The following is an 18,993-nucleotide window of genomic DNA, read 5'->3' as shown; positions in this document are numbered from 1 at the left end:
AGAGCGGCCCAATCGCTGGCCTCGGGGTCTCGGCGAACCAATGAGGGCGCAGCTGCCGCGGCGTCCAAACGCTGCATCTGGTTTTTCCCGCGAAACGCTGCAGTGGACTGTGGGGGCTCTTGTGTCTGCGGTTCCGGGGAGCGCGGGAAGGCAGAGGTGAGGCTGGCGGAGCTGGGGAGTGGGCCCCTCGGAGCCAGCCCCCCCCGGGAGACGGCCGGCGTCTGCATTTGGGGCGCAGTAGGGCTGGACAGGGGTATCTCATGGGAGAGCTTTGGTCGAGGTCTGGGAGGCGGAACAGGGCTCACGTCTGCCTTGCATTCGGAGCCGAGGACCTGCGTGTCGGAGGGGACGCCGCACGCCCCCATCTGCCCTTCAGTCTACTCCATCTCCTTGTTCCGCGTCAGGTGCAGTCATGTCGGGCTTCGACGACCCCGGCATTTTCTACAGTGACAGCTTCGGGGGCGACAACGCGGCCGATGAGGGGCAGGCCCGCAAATCGCAGCTGCAGAGGCGCTTTAAGGAGTTCCTGCGGCAGTACCGGGTGGGCACCGACCGTACCGGCTTCACTTTCAAGTACAGGTGCGTGCCGGAGCGGGACAAGAGAGGAGATGCGGTCCCAGCGGTGCTACGTTCCACTCGCTGGGGCCCGCACCCTCGTGGCGTTTGGTTTTGTACATTTCATATCTGAAGTTAACTTTTGAGTGAGTCACCTGGGCCCTTTGGTTCTTTTCCCAGGATTTGCTTTTATTCATCTGTTTCTTACAGTCCTTCTATGTTATGCCTGCAATACTTTGTGAAGCGAGTTATCTTCAGTTCTCTGGAGATGGTAGTTATGCTTTACCTTACTTGCTCACTCATTCATTCCTTCCACTCAGTCAGCTTCTATTGACTGAGCACCTGCTGCATGCCAGCCACTGTTCTAGGTGGTGAGCTGCAGCACTGAATGAGCTGGGCAAAGCCCCTGCTCCTAGTCATTATACAATGGTGACATCCCACCAAATCCTGTAGGCCCTTAAATGCAGACAGCATGGATTTGCAGGTCCAAACTTGGGCCTGATGCATTATTAGCTCAGTGACTTCCAAGTGACAGTCTCTCTGAGCCTCAGTTTCTTCATCAGTAAAATGGGCATAGCCACTCCTGCTTCTATTTATTCATGCACCAGCTGACACTGACCATCTGTGTGCCAAACCCTAGGGTACAAAGATGAAAAGATTCATACTACTTGCCCTCGAGGAGCTTTTGAATCAGTGGGACTGAGGCATAGGCATGTCCACGTAAATTACAAGGTGATGATTGCCTCAAAGGAGGAGTGTACAAGAGGAGTTAGGGGAGGCTTCTGGTGATCTAGAGCTGAGAGAAGAGTATCTGGTGTGGAAGGCATTTCTGATAGCAGGAGGTGCATGCATGGGCAGTATGGGGTGGCCTCTTACAACAAGGGGCTCTCAGAGCCAGACTGGCTGTTTATGTGGCTCTGGACATAAGGTAGAAAGGGATGAGGCTGAGGAGGTCAGTGGCCCCCAAAAGTGTTTTGGGGATAATAGTCTCACGGGATGCTCTTAAAAAGAGTCTGGTGGTTGATAAGACAGGCATGGTCTCTGCTGCCTTTCATTGCCAGGTTCCAGCTGTGTGCCTTGTTAGTATCTGAGAGAGGGTTAAAGGCTCCAGGGAGTCCAGTGAAAGGACTGGTTTGCAGTGAGAGTCTCCCAGACTTGTGTGTGAACTTTGAACTGTTCTTTGATAATGACTTGGACTGCTTCCATGGAGCTTGCTTTGAAAGATGCTTCTGTGGAGGGGGGAGCAGATGGTTTGCTGGGTTATAGCAGATCCACCTGGAGCTCAATGTGTTTGGGAAGCTAGTGGTGTAGGCAGACTCAGGGTGTGGGTGCGCCTCTGCCAGTATTGCCTTCTCTAATCTGTGCCTGTCCCTGCACCTACTCCAGGGATGAACTCAAGCGGCATTATAACCTGGGGGAGTACTGGATCGAGGTGGAGATGGAGGACCTGGCCAGCTTCGACGAGGAGCTGGCTGACTACTTGTACAAGCAGCCAGCCGAACACTTGCAGCTGGTGAGTGGGACCCCTGCCCCGGAACCCTTGCCCTGGAACTCCCAGGGCTGGCCCCGCTCTGGTCACTCACAGCCTGTCCCCTCCCCATCTCCAGCTGGAAGAAGCTGCCAAGGAGGTGGCTGATGAGGTGACCCGGCCGCGGCCTGCTGGTGACGAGGTACTCCAGGACATCCAGGTCATGCTCAAGTCGGATGCCAGCCCGTCCAGCATCCGTAGCCTGAAGGTGGGTCCTCTCGGAGGGTGGCGGTGGTGGCTGTGTGCGTGGAGGGGTTTTGGAGAGAGACCTGAGTGCCAGCTGTGCGACCCTGAGCAACTCATTCAACTTTTCTGAGCCTGTTTCTGCCTCTGGAAAATTAGCTCCTTGGACAAATGTTTGCTGAGCTCCTTCTGTGGGCAGGACATGAGTTGGGTCCTGGAGGAGCAGTAGTGAACTCAAGGACAAGCTTCTTTCCCTGGGAGACTGGATAAATGGTTAACATCACCACAATAACTGTAGGTGACTGTGAGAGCAATGGGAGAAATTGGAAAGTGATGAGAACGCATAGGGCCCCTCTGGAAAAGATAGAGAAGGCTGCTTTCCAGAGGGGACATCCGAGTGGAGACCTGTGGGTGAGAACGAGCAGCGTGCAAACAGCTGGGAGGGCACACGGGGTGGGGAGAGGAGGGCAGGGCATAGCTAGTGTAAAGCTTGCAAGGTGAGGGGCCAGGGCGTGTACCAGGCTGAGGGAAGGACACTCAGTGTGACTGGAGAGTGATGGGGCCACGGGAAAGCTGGGTAGGGCCAGTCTGCCACCCAGCAAACACTTTCTGAGTGGCTGCCTCACACCGGATGCTGGGTTCGACTTTCACTGTAGACGGTAGGTTCCTGGTTCTGTGGAGCTTATAGTGAGAGAAACAGACAAGGAGCACTTGAGCTGGTTTCAGGTCCCAGGACATGAGCCACGAAGAAGAAGAAACGGGATCAACGTGAGGGGCTGGGTGGCGGTTGGAGAAGGCTTCTCTGAAGCAGTGGTGTTGGCACGAGTCTGAGGGATGTATGACCCTGTGACAGCTCAAGGGGGGAGTGTTCCGGGCTCAAGGAAAGGCAGGTGCAAAGGCACTGGGGTGGGGAGAGCAGCCATTCCAAGGGCCAGACATGGGGCAGATGGCAGCTGCTGTGGCTGGACCCCAGGGAGTAAGGGCAGGGGAGAGGAGCGGAGGGAGCGAGTGGAGAGCCAGATGGCCAGGGCCTTAGCTGCTATGGAAAGGAGTTCGGATTGAGAGCTACGTAGGAGGATGGGCTGATTCCGACTTTAAAAGCTTCCTCTGGCTGCCAAGTGAAAGGAGAATTTATAAAGCGGGCAGGAGTGGGACCCAGGGGAGTTTCCTGAGGAGGACATGAGGGTCGAACGTTGGTTTTTCTGTCAGAAGGTGGTTGTGAGAAGCAGATGCAAGGATGCGCGCGCCTGTGCCTGGTGAGCTCTGGGCCCAGGTTGTGCCACCAAAAGGCCACGCACTGGCTTTTGCTGCAGCCCTCATGTCCCGCTGCGCAGTTCAGGTCCCCACCAGACCTTCCTTGGTTGGCACCGTGGCACGTCTGTTACAGGAGCAGGGCCAGGCTGCGGGCTCGTGAAGCTGTGGCGTGAGCTAGCTTTGTGTCTGTGCGCTGCACCAGCCTAGGGGGGTGAGGGGGGAGGCGCAGGCGGGCCCGCACTTGAAACGAAACCGAGCATCATGTCTGCCTGTCCATGGAGGCGGATTTGGGCTTGTTTTGTGGGGCAGCTGTTCCCTCAGAAAAGCAAACCTCAGCCCCACTTGAACAGATTTCCTCTTCTCAGCCCCATTGGAAAACCCAGTGACTGGCCTGCTTGGGTGGGCGTTCTGTGGCAGAGGAGAAGCCCTCTCTAGAAGGATCACTCGTCAGGGTGGCCTCGGGGCTGAGGCAGCCCCAGTCCTTTACAATCCTGGGGGCTCAGATCCCTGCACTCTATAGAGTGTTTTCCAGAAGCAAGCTCTGAGGTGGGTGTCAGCAGTTCTGGGGTCCCCTGGGCACGTGTGCCCCTGGTCTCAATCACCAGAGAGGGTCAGCCTCCTTCCTTCTCCCCTCTCCACCCCCCTGGCTTCAGAGGGGGCATCAGCTGGAACCCATAGCCTACCTGCCTGTCCCAGAACACCTGCTGAAAATAGGAAGAAAAGATGATGATAAAAGGAACTTTTCTTGTTTTATTTTGCTTATTATAAAAATATCACACACAAAAGTAGTGAGAGGGGCATCCCTGATGGCCCAGTGACTAAGACTCTGCTTCCAATGCAGGGGACCGGGCTTCAATCCCTGATCAGGAAACTAGATCCCACATGCTGCAATTAAATATATATATATATACACAAACACACATATATTTATGTATATATACACTAAGTGCCACAATTAAGACCAGGCACTACCAAATAAATAAATATATATATTTTAAAGAGTAGCGAGAATAGTGTAATGACCCCATCTGCCTCCATCTGGGTTTAACAGCTGTTAATATTTTGCCTTACTTCCTTTCTCCTTTTTTCTGCTGAAGGATTTTAAAGTAAATCACAGACATGGCACTTTATGCCTAAATACTTGAGCAGACATTAGAATAGAAGAGATTCTTGATGCGTGATCTCGGGGTCCCTGGCTCCCCTCACCCAGCCCCCTCCCTGCGGCTCTGTTGCAGTCGGACACAATGTCACACCTGGTGAAGATCCCGGGCATCGTGATCGCAGCCTCGGGGGTCCGCGCCAAGGCCACCCGCATCTCCATCCAGTGTCGCAGCTGCCACAGCACGCTCACCAACATCGCCATGCGCCCCGGCCTGGAGGGCTATGCCCTGCCCCGGAAGTGCAACACGTGAGTGGGCTTCGCGGGCCCTGTGGCACCCTGGGGGGTGACGGGGAGATGTCTGAGCAGAGGTGTAAAGGATGAGGAGGAAGCCCTGCAGCCGGGAGGGGCTGGCGCCGCGGCGTGCCCTGTGGGCGTAGGCCCAAGCGGACGTCCTGGATCCTGGGGTTGAGAACAGGGTGGTGTCCCCCTGCCTCTCTGTGGTGGTGAGTTCTGTCCCTCCAGGGAACCCAGGCAGCTGTGCAGGGGGCTGGGGTGGGGAGTCCACCTGGAATCTTTAAACCCTGGCTCGCTGGGGCAGGTCTGGGGCAGAGGCCCAGGAACATGCCAGGCTCCTTGGTTTACATGTGGCCTATGGCTGGTTGCCTGTGGCCTCGTGGCCCACAGACAGAAAATATGTGTCTCTGGCTTCTTTCAGAACATGATTGCAGACCCTGATCTTCAGGGCCCTCACCCTTTCTGGCTGCTGGTTCCCCTGTGCTTCCTAATCTCAGGCTTAGCCACACTTCTCTTTTCTACACTTAATTCCTTTTTGATCTGGGTTTTTGAGTACCCTGAGTGCAGAGGACATGCAGATGTGTGTTTCCACTGAACCCCAGACTCCAGTCTGGCTGCCTGCCAGACACCCCCATGTGGCTGTCTAACACGGGTTAATGGGAGAGGCAGGTTCCAAGCATGCCTCCCCAACCCTAACCCCATATATTCCACCCGCCGAGCTGCCGTCCTCTAGCACCTTCCCTGAGCTTTTCCTGGAGACCCTGAACTTGCCACTGGCCAGGCTTGTCGCTGACTTGTATGATGGGTTCCCTGGGCTTGGGGCTCTGGGGGTAGCTCTGGTGACTCTTTTCTCCTCTCTTCTTACAGGGATCAGGCTGGGCGCCCCAAGTGTCCACTGGACCCGTACTTCATCATGCCAGACAAGTGCAAGTGCGTGGACTTCCAGACCCTGAAGCTGCAGGAGCTGCCGGACGCCGTGCCGCACGGGGAGATGCCCCGGCACATGCAGCTCTACTGTGACCGGTGAGCGGGCCCCTGGCTGTGCCACCGACACGGGATCAGGGCTGTGAGCAGGCTGGCTGGCCATGCCTCCCGCCCCTGAGTCAGGGGCCATATGTGGACCCCGAGTGCAGTAGGGAGCAGGGAACAGGGCTAATTATGGAAACTTGCTCTGTGCCTGGTGCTTCCTCCAGGCTTTTCTTCCCCTCGTCTCCAGTATTCTGCAGGGGCGGGTCAGTCTCACGTGTGACCAGCTCCCTGAGTGGAGGGGTCTGGCTTCTGCTGCCTGCATTCTTCCTGCAGAGTCTCCCTGGTGCTCTTAGAACCAGGAGGCCTGAGGTGGCACAGCTGGTCGGCCAACGGCAGGGTGGGGAGGACCCTCTTCCCAGGCTGAGGCCCACCCTGGGCTTTCTGTTAAGATTCTTTTTGGATGTTTCTGGGTAATCGGAAAGTGTGGAGAGGGTGCTGGGCTGGCCTGGTCCCCTTCCAGAGACCTCGGAGGATGGCGTGGAGATATGGACGGGGCTTCTTCGCCTGGGCTCACGCACCCTGATACCTCAAGCAGGTAGTCTGTGCAGTCGCTTTTCGGACGAGGGGATCCACAGGTTGTTGCTCCTTCAGGGACAGTGGAAGGTGTAGAGGTCAGACTGCTGAGCAGGTGACGTGAGCTCACTGAGCCTCAGTCTCCTCACCAGGAAAATGGGGACAGTGACGGGCCTTAATCTCTCATCACTGCTGGGAGATTTAAAGTAGAAAATGCACGTGAAGTGTTTACTACAGTTCCTTCATACAGATTAAGTATTTGATGTTAGATTACTTGTGCAGTCTGGGGTTAGATTTAAAGCTGAAGAAGTGGGATCTGGGAAGAGAGGAGTCCCAGAATGTTAACAGTGACAGTGAGGGTCCTATAGGAATGGGACTCTATTTTGCCTAATGCCCTTCTGGGTCTGGTACCTCACTTGATCCCACAGTAACCCAGCAGGTCAGATCACTTCATCAAAGCCCTCCAGGGTCAGAGAGGTGCAGTGACTTCTTTGAGGTCACACGGCTTGTAAGTGGCAGGGTATGAATACGTGCCCCAGCATCCTGTCCACATGGCATTGGAGCACAGTTCTGGCCGGAGGGCCTTGGAGACTTCCTTGTTGCAGTATTTTTTTTTCTTAAAGAGGAGATTAAAATCCAGGTGCAAAATGACTTGCCTGAGCTTCGTGGAGCTGTGAAGAGGCAAAAATGGGGAGTGGCCGTTGCAGGGAGGCTGGGAGGGGATCAGGAGGAAGGCTTCCCCTGCGATGGCTGAGGGGAGCCTTGCAGTGCTTCTGACAGCAGGCCAGGTGGACATGGGGAACCTGAGGAGCTGGGGGTGGGCCTTCTGACCCTACCCAGTCAGGCCGCTGCCATGACCAAGGATTGTCCTCCTCCCGGCAGCTATGCCGTCCAAACGTGGGCTGGGTCGTGGTGAGAGGGTGAGAACCCTGGGGCAGAGTGGCGGCTAGAGCCAGATCAGCTCGTGAATTCTCCTGTAGAGATGCTGAGGTGAACAGCGAGCGTGACGGGATGGTGGGAGCCAGGGACTCCTGCCCCCACCAGACTCACCTTCTTCCTCCTTCCTCCCCACCCTCCTCTTAGGTACCTGTGTGACAAGGTCGTCCCTGGGAACAGGGTCACCATCATGGGCATCTACTCCATCAAGAAGTTTGGCCTGACCTCCAACAGGGGCCGCGACAGAGTGGGTGTGGGCATCCGGAGTGCCTACATCCGGGTCTTGGGCATCCAGGTGGACACAGATGGCTCTGGTGAGTGGGCTTTGGGCCAACTCCCCTTGTCCCTCCCCAGGCCTCTCCTACTCCCCCTGTCTATACCCCCGCCCCTACACTCTGTTCCGCACGGCAGCCAGGGAGAGCAGTGCTTTCATAACCAAAGATACCTGTCACTGCCCTCAGCAAGGTAGAAGACATCCTGGTGGTCTCTGAGGGCCCCTCTGATCTGGCCTCTACTCCTCACCTCCCTTCCAGGTCCTCCCCTTGCTCACTGGAGCCTGCAGCACACAGGCCCAGCCCTCAGGCGAGAGGTGGGGTCTGTCTGTGCTCAGACTGATGCTTATGCTGCCAGGCTCTGAGGGCCTTGCCCACTGGGAGGCCCGGGGCTGGGAGGGTGGGCCCTCATGCACCCGTGCCCCCTCTGCCCTCCCAGGCCGCACCTTTGCTGGTGCCATGACCCCGCAGGAGGAGGAGGAGTTCCGGCGGCTGGCCGCCCTCCCCAACATCTACGAGCTCATCTCCAAGAGCATTGCCCCCTCCATCTTCGGGGGCACCGACATGAAGAAGGCCATCGCCTGCCTGCTCTTCGGGGGCTCCCGAAAGAGGTGGGGGTCCAAGCCTTCCCAGGTCCAGGGAGGGGACGGGTGACTTGCCCACAGCAGGGCAGCTGTTGGATGGGTAGGACGGGAATACTCTTTCCATCTGCCCGGGACCTTCAGTCCCGCCTCCTACTCTCAGGCACTCTTCCCACCTCCCAGGGTTGCTGTCAGCTGGTGGGGGGCCGATCCATGCCCTCCCTGCAGAGCAGTCCCCCCGACCCTGGGTTGGTGGGGCAATTTGGGGGACCTGGCAGATGTAGTAGAGAGAGCTCTGGGCGTGGAGTCTGGAGACCGGAGATTAAATCTCTGATAACTACTTACTTACTGTGCAATTTTAGGCAAGAGACACCACCCCTTTGTACCCAGATGTCCATATAAATACAACAGATGGAAGCCTAACACTCAGGGGACATTGTGTGTCCTTTTGAGATTCTGAAACAGTAGAGATAAAGAGAGTGATAATGTTACTGGCAGCTACCAGTTACTGAGTTCTTATCATGTGCCAGACAGTCTTCTGAATGTTTTCATATATTTGCAACCCAGTTCTCAAGTTAGCCCTATGAGAAAGCTATGGTTGAGCCCATTTCATAGATGAGGAAACTGAGGCATAGAGCATTAAAGAGACTGCTAACAGGCACATGTCCTGGCCTGGAGCCTGCCCTCTTGGTGTCTGCTCCACGGTACCACCAGCAGCACGCTGGCAGGTCCCATCTCTCCAGCTGGGGCACGTGTTTATCAGATGCTGTCTGTGTGTGCCCGAGCCCAGCTCTTGGTGTCATTTTCCTTTGACCCTCCCCTTCCTGGGTGGCAGGTCACCGCAGAGGAGGCTAGGAGATAGAGCTGGCTAGGAATGTGGCTCTCAGGCCAGAGCCCCCGCCTCCCACCTACTCCAGGGCTCATGACGTGGTGGGATGGGAGTGATAGCCAGACCGCTGTGACCAGCCAGCCCTCGCTGGATTCTCCTCTTGCTCACCTGGCCTTCCTGCCCATCTCCCCAGGCTCCCAGATGGCCTCACTCGCCGAGGAGACATCAACCTGTTGATGCTGGGGGACCCGGGGACAGCCAAGTCCCAGCTGCTGAAGTTCGTGGAGAAGTGCTCACCCATTGGGGTGAGTGTCCCGGATGACCTCTGCCTGCCCTGGCTTCCCCACAGGGATAAAGCTGCAGGAGGGGCCACAGGGGAGAGAGTGTCCGGTCAGCCGGGTCCCCTGTGTGGTGATCAGCACATCTGGGGGATCGGAGTGGGGTGAGGATGGCTGTGTGGTCTCATGGGGGGAAGCGTGGCCTCTGGGTAGACGTGGGGTGGGTCAGGTGTCCTCTGCCAGTGCTGCCCGGTGGAGACACGTGGACTCTAGCTGTGAGCCTTGAGGAGTGTACATTTCCTAGTAGCCTCTTAGAAAAGCAAAAGGAAGCGGTGATGGGCTTCCCAGATGGCTCAGTGGTCAAGAATCGCCCTGCTAATGCAGGAGACACAGGTTCTATTCCTGGGTTGGAGAGATCCCCTGGAGAAGGAAATGGCAAACCACTCCAGTATTGACTGGGAAATTCCATGCACAGAGAACCCTGGTGGGCTACAGTCTGTGGGCTTGCAAAAGAGTTGGACATGACTGAGCTTACAAAGGAGAAGGCAATGGCACCCCACTCTAGTACTCTTGCCTGGAAAATCCCATGGATGGAGGAGCCTGGTGGGCTGCAGTCCATGGGGTCACTAAGAGTCGGACACGACTGAGCGACTTCACTTTCACTTTTCACTTTCATGCATTGGAGAAGGAAATGGCAACCCACTCCAGTGTTCTTGCCTGGAGAATCCCAGGGACGGGGGAGCCTGTTGGGCTGCCGTCTATGCGGTCGCAGAGAGTCAGACATGACTGAAGCGACTTAGCAGCAGCAGCAGAGCTTACAAGTACACAATCTTAATTCTGTTTAAGCTGGGTAAAATGTTATTATTTCAGCATGTGGTTTAAATAAGAGAACCTGAATAAGGTACCTTGTATTCTTTTTAGCACTAACTTTGAAATTCCTGTGTATTTCATACACTTAAGCACACCTTGCTTTGGACTTGCCACAGTTCAAAGGCCCCTTGGCAGCATGTAGTTCTCAGGTCTCTACAAAGATGATGGGACTCAGGGTGGGGAAGCTTTTCGGAGAGTCCGGAGTTCACCTTACTGGGAGAGTGTCACTTCTCTCAGCCTCAGTTTACTGCTCAGTGAGCCCAGCTCCTGGAGGCTGATTCATGAGACAGTCGAGCTCAGGTGAGTGATGGATATGAACAGCCCTGGGGAGAGCCTCCAGGCCAGCTGGGGCTGGTGGCCCCCCATCAGAGGAGGAACGCTGAGATTGTCTGTGCTCTGCACCCCGCTGTGATGTGTGACCCTGGGCGAGCTCCAGCTCTGGAGGCCCCTTGACTCACCGGGGTCAGAGCCTGGGGGGCTGTGTTGGGCCCTGACCCTCCCGTGGCCCTCCCCCAGGTGTACACGTCTGGGAAAGGCAGCAGCGCCGCCGGGCTGACAGCCTCGGTGATGAGGGACCCCTCGTCCCGGAACTTCATCATGGAGGGCGGGGCCATGGTCCTGGCCGACGGAGGTGTCGTCTGTATTGATGAGTTTGACAAGGTGAGCCTGGCAGGGCGAGGGGGTGGCTCAGTGCTGGTGGCACCTGGTGGCCGTGGGCTGGGGGCGTGAATGGCAGAAACCCCCTTGGATGACGTAGAGACCTCCCATCACTATAGGGGCATAACTAAAGCTCTCCGAGCCTAGAGAGTGGGGAGACAAGAGCCAAGCCTGCACGTTACCCGTGTGACTAGAGGTGACCTGGTTCCTGCCGTTGGCTGGCACGGAGCAGGGACTTAGGAACAGTAGCTCCTGTAGGGTGTCCTGCTCCCGCTGCACCCCAGCCCCCTCACCTGGAGCTGGTGGACATTCCTCTCTTGCACACAGATGCGAGAGGATGACCGTGTGGCAATTCACGAGGCCATGGAGCAGCAGACCATCTCTATCGCCAAGGTGAGCACCCTCCCTGGGGCCCACTCACCACAGAGCAACCTGGCCCAGCCATGCCCCGGGCGCTGGGAGGGCTGGGCCCGGGCCCCACCCTCAGGCTGTCCTGAGCGTCCGGCCTCTGTTGACTGCAGCAGTGGTCCTGGAATCATGTGTGTGTGTGTGTGAGTGTGACCTGAGAAGGCTGTGAGCCCGAGTTCTCATTTCTCTCCTCTGCTGCCCCCATACTCCCCTCTCAGGCTGGCATCACCACCACCCTCAACTCCCGCTGCTCCGTCTTGGCTGCTGCCAACTCGGTGTTCGGCCGCTGGGATGAGACAAAGGGGGAGGACAACATCGACTTCATGCCCACCATCCTGTCCCGCTTCGACATGATCTTCATCGTCAAGGACGAGCACAATGAGGAGAGGGATGTGGTGCGTAGGGCGCCGGGCTCCTCCCAGGCCTGCAGGTCTCGGGCGGAGGAAGGGTGGGCAGACTAGGGGCTTCAAGGGTCCAGAGTCCTGGCTACCAGATCAGCCTGTCAGTGGCCCCCAAGGAGGTGGGTTGCAGACTCCAGAAACACTGCACTGGGGGCCCCTGGTCCGGCCTCTCCTGTGGACCACATGTGGTTTGATTTGGGGTCTCTCATTCCCTGGGCGTTGTTCCTTTGTATGTGGAACAAGGGGGTTGACCCTTGATTGCAAGTATTAGAACCCCAGTTCCGTTTAGTCTTTCTGGAGGAACTCAAGAGAAGGGCTTGTGTTACAGGCAAGCCTGGAGATGCAGGGCCCAGCTGGGTCTGGTCTCAGGGTTGTCTGCCTCTGCCTCGGCCTCCCTGGGTGGAGTTTTGTTCTCCGGCAGCCTCGCCCCGCCTCAGGGCAGCAGGGAGGGCCCTGGGAGCTCTGGATGTTGTTTTACCAGCTGACAGCCCCCAAGGAAAGAAGGGCCACCTCCTCTCCACTGGTTCTAGCCCTGGGAGCCCTCCCTCCCTTCCTGCTCCAGCTCTGTGTTGGGACCTGGCTCGGAAAGGCCTGTGGGCTGACCCTGGGTCCCCTCTGCCTCCCAGATGCTGGCCAAACACGTCATCACGCTGCATGTGAGCGCATTGACACAGGCCCAGGCCGTGGAGGGCGAGATTGACCTGGCCAAGCTGAAGAAGTTCATCGCCTACTGCCGCGCGTGAGTCGCAGACGCTGGCCCCCGGGCGTGGGGTTGCCAGTCTTCCCTGGTTGGGGAGATCCCTTTCAGGATACCTGAGATGAGCCCTTAGGGTTTAGCTCTGCTTCTTCCTCCCACTACAGTCACCCACTCCGTGGCTCTTGGCCTCAAGCTTCCCCGTTTCTAAAATGAGGGTGGAGGGTTTAGATGGTCTTGAAGGCACCCTTGACTCTGATGTGTGGGGATGCGTTGTGGACATGGTCTCTGGTAGCGCCTGCCCCCACTGTGTGGCCTTAGGCAAATCAGCTGACCTCTGAGCCTCGCTTTCCTGGGGTGGTTGTGCCCTCAGGTTTTTCTAAGAATCACACAAGATGACTCATGAGCTCTTGGCATGGCCCTGTGCCGAATAAACACTTAGTGAACAGCAGATGCAGCCTTAAATATTGTTGTTCTCACAGACTGCCAGCGATGGTAGTCATACATATAGTGATTATTCTGTGCCAGGTGTTATTCTGAGCATTTTTTAAAATTTTTTAAAACTTGGGTAGCGCTGCACAGCTTGCAAGATCTCAGTTCCTTGACCAGGGATTGAACCTGGGCCCTAATAGTGAAAGCACTGAATCCTAACCATTAGACCGCCAGGAAACTCTGATTACTATATATACATAAGTGAACTTTATCCCTCTCCCCAAACCTGTGAGGTTGGCGAATTGTTATCCCATTTTACAGATGGGGAAGCTGAGGCGAGGAAAGGTTAAGTAACTTGTCTAAGTTTGCAGGCAGGAGCTAGTGGAGCCAGGATTTGAACCCAGGTGCCTGGCTCCACAGGCTGTGCTTTTGGCTCCTGTACCAAGGTTCTGGACACGCACCTCCGCTGTCTCTTACTGGAGCTAAAACCCGGGGTGGAGGGCTCTTGGAGTACCTTTCTGATGGGAGGTGAAGTCCTGCATCTGGATTGGTGCCTCCTCACCGCTTTTGTCCCAGTGCCCTAGTGCCCAGTGGTACCGGGGTCTTCGTCATGGTTCTGAGCTCTTCACGGCCCCACCCTTGGAGGCTTGGGCCATTGTGTGTGAGTCTGAGAGCCCTGAATTTTTGTTCTCCCTTGATGCCAGGTCCCAGGGGGCCTTGGGGAGTTTCCTCCCTCCCTCTGGGCTCGGTCACTCAGTCATGTCTAACTCTGAGACCCCACGGACAGTAGCTCTCCAGGTTCCTCTGTCCATGGGATTCCCCAGGCAAGAATACTGGAGTGGGTTGCCATGCCCTCCTCCAGGGGATCTTCCCAACCCAGGGGTCGAGCCCAGGTCTCCTGCATTGCAGGCAGATTCTTTACCATTTGAGCCACCAGGGAAGCCCTGGAGTAGGTGATCTGAGGTTCCCCTAAACCAGTGACTGTCAGTTGGCTTGGGGCGGGGCTGTGGGGTGGAGGGGATAGAGTGCAGGTGGATCTGACCAAATGTCCCCCGCTGCAACCCTTCCAGCCCCTCACCCCCTAGTCTGGCATGCTTCTAGCCCCTGGACAGCAGTCACCAGGAGCCTCTCGTGGGTGTCATTGCACATCTCACCCCTGAATGTGTTGAGGGGAAGCACCGCTGTGAGCCTGCCATCTGGTGGGCCCAGAAACTGTGTCTGCAAGCCAGCAGAGGCTGGCCAGGGTGGGTACCCCAAGATTCCTTCCCACTCTCATGGCAGCTGCTCTCCCCAACCCCTGTCCTGCAGGAAGTGTGGCCCCCGGCTATCAGCAGAGGCCGCAGAGAAGCTGAAGAATCGGTATATCATCATGCGGAGCGGGGCCCGTCAGCACGAGAGGGACAGCGACCGGCGCTCCAGTATCCCCATCACCGTCCGGTGAGCAGGCTGGGTGGGCTGATGCGTGGCCTCGGCTTACAGGGCATGGTGTGCCCTGCAAGTCTGGGGCTGGGACCCACTGCTGACCACTGGTGCTGGCCATGATCAGGCTGCTGGGCAGGGACCACTCCTTTAGGAGTGAAAACAGTGGCCTCCCTAATTATCCGTATCTTTTGCTTTGTTTACTGTTGGGAAAATCTGGAAGCCTCTCTTCTGAATTCTGTCTAGCTTCCCCCATTTTAGGGAAGCCTGAGGGTGAGGGAAGGTCCAGGGATGGAGTCAGGAGACCTGGTCCTTGCCTCCTGCCCACCGTGTGACGGCTGAGAGATTGCTTTCCTTTTCTGGGCCTCAGTTGTCTTAGTTGTTAACTCTCTTCACTGTGGTGAGTTTATCCAATTGAGTGACTAAGAGCTTAAACCTACCTCATTTGAATCCTGCTTCCGGCACTGATTAGATAGAAGTGGGTTTTGCTCTATATAATGGAAGGTCCAAATAAAGTCACTTAAGTAAATTGGGAGTTTATTTCCACCTTAGGTGAAAATGTTTGAAGGCAGGTAGTCTAGGATCGTGTGATGGTTCTTCAGTCATCAGCAGCAATTTGCGCTCCTTCAGGCTCACCTTTATTCTCATTGTCCAGTGTGGCTGCTCGAACTCCAATCATTACCCCTGCATTCCAGGTGGCAGGAGAGGGAAGAAAAGAAGTGCCTTTTTTTTAAGGACACTTCCTAAAGTTCCCATAAAACGTTTCGACATAAAACATACTGGCCACATCTTAGTCACACAGACATACCTGGATGCAATGGAGACTGGGAAATGTCTTGTAGCTGGGTACCATGTGCTGGAATAGAAGCTGGGGTTCTGTTACTAAGAGAGATAGATCACGGGGACAACCAGCAGCCTTCGCTGTGAAGGGGCTGGACAGAAGAGGGACGATGGACTGAGTGCACCCTGGCGTCCCGTTGCTCCCACACAGGCAGCTGGAGGCCATCGTGCGCATCGCCGAGGCCCTCAGCAAGATGAAGCTGCAGCCTTTCGCCACAGAGGCAGACGTGGAGGAGGCGCTGAGGCTCTTCCAGGTGTCCACGCTGGACGCCGCCTTGTCTGGCACCCTGTCAGGTGAGCAGGTGTGGGGAGACAGGCCGGGTGGTCCGTGGACTCTGGGTGGGGCTCATGCTGGATGCCTGCTGTGCTGATTGCTTCTCTGCACTTGCTGAGGTCTCTGTGCTTCCTCCTGCGAAGAAGCCACCCCTCACTCCCCGTCCCCACCCCCACCAGCCATTTTGTTCCAAGATGGGAAGAACAGCCTCTGGAGACCCTGGAGCACAATCTTCTTAGGCCCAGTCCATTATTAAGGCTCACAGTTTTATCATTGGTTAAGAACAGCACTCACCAGCCCTGTTGAGTTGTAACCGTTTGAGCGCTTCCGACGGTCTTCCCCTGTTTTACTTACAGCCGCCCCCAGAAGCCAGGTTGGGTGCTTAGTCCTTCCCCTGTTAGAGATGAGAAAACTGACACCGAGAGAGGCCTGTTCACAGTGCCCAAGGTTGGTCGCCGTTCTCCCAGCTAGAGTGCAGGTCTCCTGACCCTGAGTCCAGCGTGGGTCAGGCTGCCATCAGTCCTGCCGCCTGCTTCAGGCTAAGCCTCTGAGCGGACTTCCCAGAGCGTTAGCTCTGTGCCAGGCTCCCCTGGGACGAATGTGTTCCCTTGCCAGCAGACAGGGCTTAGTGTCTGCCGGGCTATTTTAGGTGCCAGGAGGGCAGGAGCAAGCAGATCTCTTGAGTTCCACCTTTCAAGGCCCCCTTTCTCCTGGGGAAACACACCAGAGGCAGACATGCCAAACTCAGGGAGCCGGGAGTGCAGAGGGGAGAACTCCAGCAGGTCAGGCGTGTTGGAGAGGGGCGGGGCTGTGTCCCCGTCGGGTGGCCCAGGATGGGCTCTCAGGAGGTGGCAGGAAGCAGGGATGGGCATGAGTAGACACCTGGCTCCCTGGAGTGTGGGGATGGGCCCCTGGGTAGAGGAAGGGCTGAGTGGCAAGACCCCAGGGACAACAGGTTCAAGGGCCAGTGTGGCTGGAGCCGGGGAAGTGGGTAGGGGCTGATTGCCTCTGCCCTCCCCTTGGTGATGACGACTCAATCTCTGCCCTGGAGGGGCTTCCTGTCCCCTGAGATATTTGGTTATGGGGGGCTCCCTCGGATGTTTGAGGGCACAGAGTGGGTATGATTTGGGGTGGGTAATTAGAGTTGGGCTTTGCAGGCTATATAAGAGTTTGCCTCATGAACTCATTTCAACTTGAAGTCCCTCTCAGCGGCTTCTCCCCTCCCACCTCGCCCCTCTCTGTAGCTGAAACACCAAGGCGTCTGCAGGCCTGGGTCAACAGAGGAGACCCCCTTCCAGCAGTTGTCGGAAATCAGGAGCTGCTTGCCAGGGCTGCTTGGGGTGCCTCGCTGATGTGGTCTCAGGACAGCCTGCATGCTCCTGGGTCACTGCGGGTCCCCTCTAGCTTTGCATTCTGATGTAGCCGCCTCCAGGAAGTCTTCCTGACTTGTCTAGCCACCTGGGGCCCAGGTGCTGTCCTCAGCTCGAGGCCCTCCTCACAGCCTTCCAGTGGCTGCTCCACTCACCAGAATCAGGAAAACTTGGGCTGTGCCCTCTAGCCTGTGGGACCTGGCCCCCATGTGGCCCCCACTCTGGCCCTGTCCCTGGTCCTACGACTAGATTTTGAATGAAGTGGGCATGTTTCCCACCTCTGAATCTTTGCACCTGCTGTTCCCTCTGCCTGCAGCATCCTTCTGCTCATGCCTGCCCTGTCCTTGACTCCAGGCCTCTGTCCGTCGTCTCGCTCAGGCCTTGGCTGTCCCCAGGCTCCCCCTCTGTCTTCCTCTCATGTTCTCTTCGGGGACTGGCTGGCTCTTCCCCGCTGTGGGCAGACTGAGGTCCCCACCCGCTGACCCGCCTCCCTCCTCGCACCCACAGGGGTGGAAGGCTTCACCAGCCAGGAGGACCAGGAGCTGCTGAGCCGCATCGAGAAGCAGCTCAAGCGCCGCTTTGCCATCGGCTCCCAGGTGTCTGAGCACAGCATCATCCAGGACTTCACCAAGCAGGTGGGCCTCCAGGGCCGGGTTCCCACCCACCCTGTACCGTGCCCTGCGCTCAGCAGGCAGGCTTGGGGTGGGGTAGGGGTGGCTGTTTCTAGGCCCAGGCCTGTCCCCAGGGCTCTCCCTTTGCGACTTTCTCTGTCGCATTAAAGGGAGAGGACAGGGGTCTGAGGTTCTGCTGGGACCTCCCAGGCTCCCCCAGCCCTTTGTCTCTCCCTTCCCCTCCTTCCCTGCCCTTTGTGGGGTTGGGGGTGCAGAACCAGAGGGTGAGCCTTCCAGCCCGCTGGGGCAGAGCTCTTGATCCCATAGATGGTGGAAGGGCCTTAGCCTTCTAGAATCTGTGGGGAACTTGTCACCATCTTTGAAGTCACATGGACAGTCTAGTTTCTGGGCTCAGCTCCCTTTCGTGTATGTCATCTCCTCTTCATCTTTAGGGCAGTTTATGTGGTAGGTGGTACCCCACCCATTCGAAGGGTGAGCAGACCAAGACTTGGAGGAGTTCGGGGATGTCAGGAGTGGTAAAGAATCCGCCTACCAGTGCAGGGAGACTCAGGAGACCTCGGTTCAATCCCTGGGATGGGAAGAGCCCCTGGAGGAGGAAATGGCAACCCACTCCAGTATTGCTGGGAAATCCCATGGACAGAGGAGCCTGCTGGGCTCCAGTCCATGGAGCAAGTAGTAAGTGACTTAGCCTCTCTGTGCCTTCGTTTCCTCCCCTGTAAAATGTAAAGTGATCACGTACCAGCTGCTCGGGGATGTTGAGGGGTGGAATGAGTTTAAGTACGTGAAGATTTAGAACAAAGCTTGGTAGGTAGTAGGTGCCTAGGACAGGCAAGCCCGTTTAGAATGCAAAGTGGTAGGTTGTGAAGGCTGGAAAGTCCCATGAGCAGGGGGTGCCTGGGCTCCTGAACCGTGGGGTGTCTGGGGGCACGCCTCTCACCCTGCCCTGTGTCCCGCAGAAATACCCGGAGCACGCCATCCACAAGGTCCTGCAGCTCATGCTGCGGCGGGGCGAGATCCAACACCGCATGCAGCGCAAGGTCCTCTACCGCCTCAAGTGAGCCTGCAGTCGCCGCCGCCACCGCCTCCAGCCACCCTCGCACTCTGGACGGAGGGACCCCACCGCCCCCTGCCTCACCGCCTCTGGTGTCTGCCCTGGCTGCAGATCCAGGAAATGTGCTTTTGGAAATTTATAGAAGTAATAAAGACATGGTGTGTTTGTGGATATCTGTGGGCTTCTGCACCGGGTTGCAAGGACAGGCTTTGGAGCCTGGCAGACCTGGGTTTCTGACTTGCCTGTGCCCCTTGGGCTCTGGGCAGGGCGCGTGCTATGTGCGCTGGTAAGAATCAGCAAGACCCAGAGTATAAGGGTGCTTACGAGAGCCCGAAGCTGCTCCCCAGCAGCTAATGTGTGGTTAGGAGCTATGGTTCTGCATCAGATTCACTGAACTGTTCTGCACCTCAGTTTCTTCATCTGTACATGGGGGTGAGTTCCAAGGGATGTGTTTAGGAGAAGAGTGAACGTCCAGAAGGAACCAGGCAGTGTGCTGAGATTGAGCCAGGCATTTGGATCCAGGTACCTGGATTCCCACCGGGCCTTAGAACAAAGTAGGTAAGAGTACTGGGATTCCGTTCTAGGCTGGCT

At 56.8% G+C, this 18,993-nt stretch overlaps 1 protein-coding gene across 1 annotated transcript; it reads left to right on the top strand.

Moving 5' to 3' along the window:
- Positions 1–47: 47 nt before the first annotated feature.
- On the top strand, positions 48–18,573 carry MCM5 (minichromosome maintenance complex component 5). The gene is made up of 17 exons (XM_027541840.1): positions 48–156; positions 405–579; positions 1,942–2,068; positions 2,163–2,291; positions 4,756–4,928; positions 5,784–5,939; positions 7,542–7,708; positions 8,106–8,277; positions 9,270–9,381; positions 10,741–10,884; positions 11,209–11,274; positions 11,508–11,684; positions 12,317–12,429; positions 14,125–14,253; positions 15,227–15,369; positions 17,227–17,354; positions 18,308–18,573. The coding sequence occupies exons 2-17, from the start codon at positions 413–415 to the stop codon at positions 18,407–18,409; spliced, it is 2,205 nt and encodes a 734-aa protein (XP_027397641.1). The 5' UTR covers positions 48–156; positions 405–412; the 3' UTR covers positions 18,410–18,573.
- The last annotated feature ends 420 nt before the right edge of the window (positions 18,574–18,993 follow it).

This window comes from Bos indicus x Bos taurus, chromosome 5, assembly GCF_003369695.1.
Source record: "Bos indicus x Bos taurus breed Angus x Brahman F1 hybrid chromosome 5, Bos_hybrid_MaternalHap_v2.0, whole genome shotgun sequence".
NCBI classification, from domain to species: Eukaryota; Metazoa; Chordata; class Mammalia; order Artiodactyla; family Bovidae; genus Bos; species Bos indicus x Bos taurus.
Note: the sequence above shows the minus strand (reverse complement) of the source record. Positions and strands in the feature narration are given on the sequence as shown.

Excerpts from the sequence above, each read along its gene's own strand:
- MCM5 (XM_027541840.1), top strand. The coding sequence starts at position 413 with ATGTCGGGCTTCGACGACCCCGGCATTTTCTACAGTGACAGCTTCGGG. Across the intron at positions 8,278-9,269 it reads TTCGGGGGCTCCCGAAAGAG|GCTCCCAGATGGCCTCACTC; the intron begins GTGGGGGTCCAA and ends CCATCTCCCCAG. Across the intron at positions 9,382-10,740 it reads AGAAGTGCTCACCCATTGGG|GTGTACACGTCTGGGAAAGG; the intron begins GTGAGTGTCCCG and ends GCCCTCCCCCAG.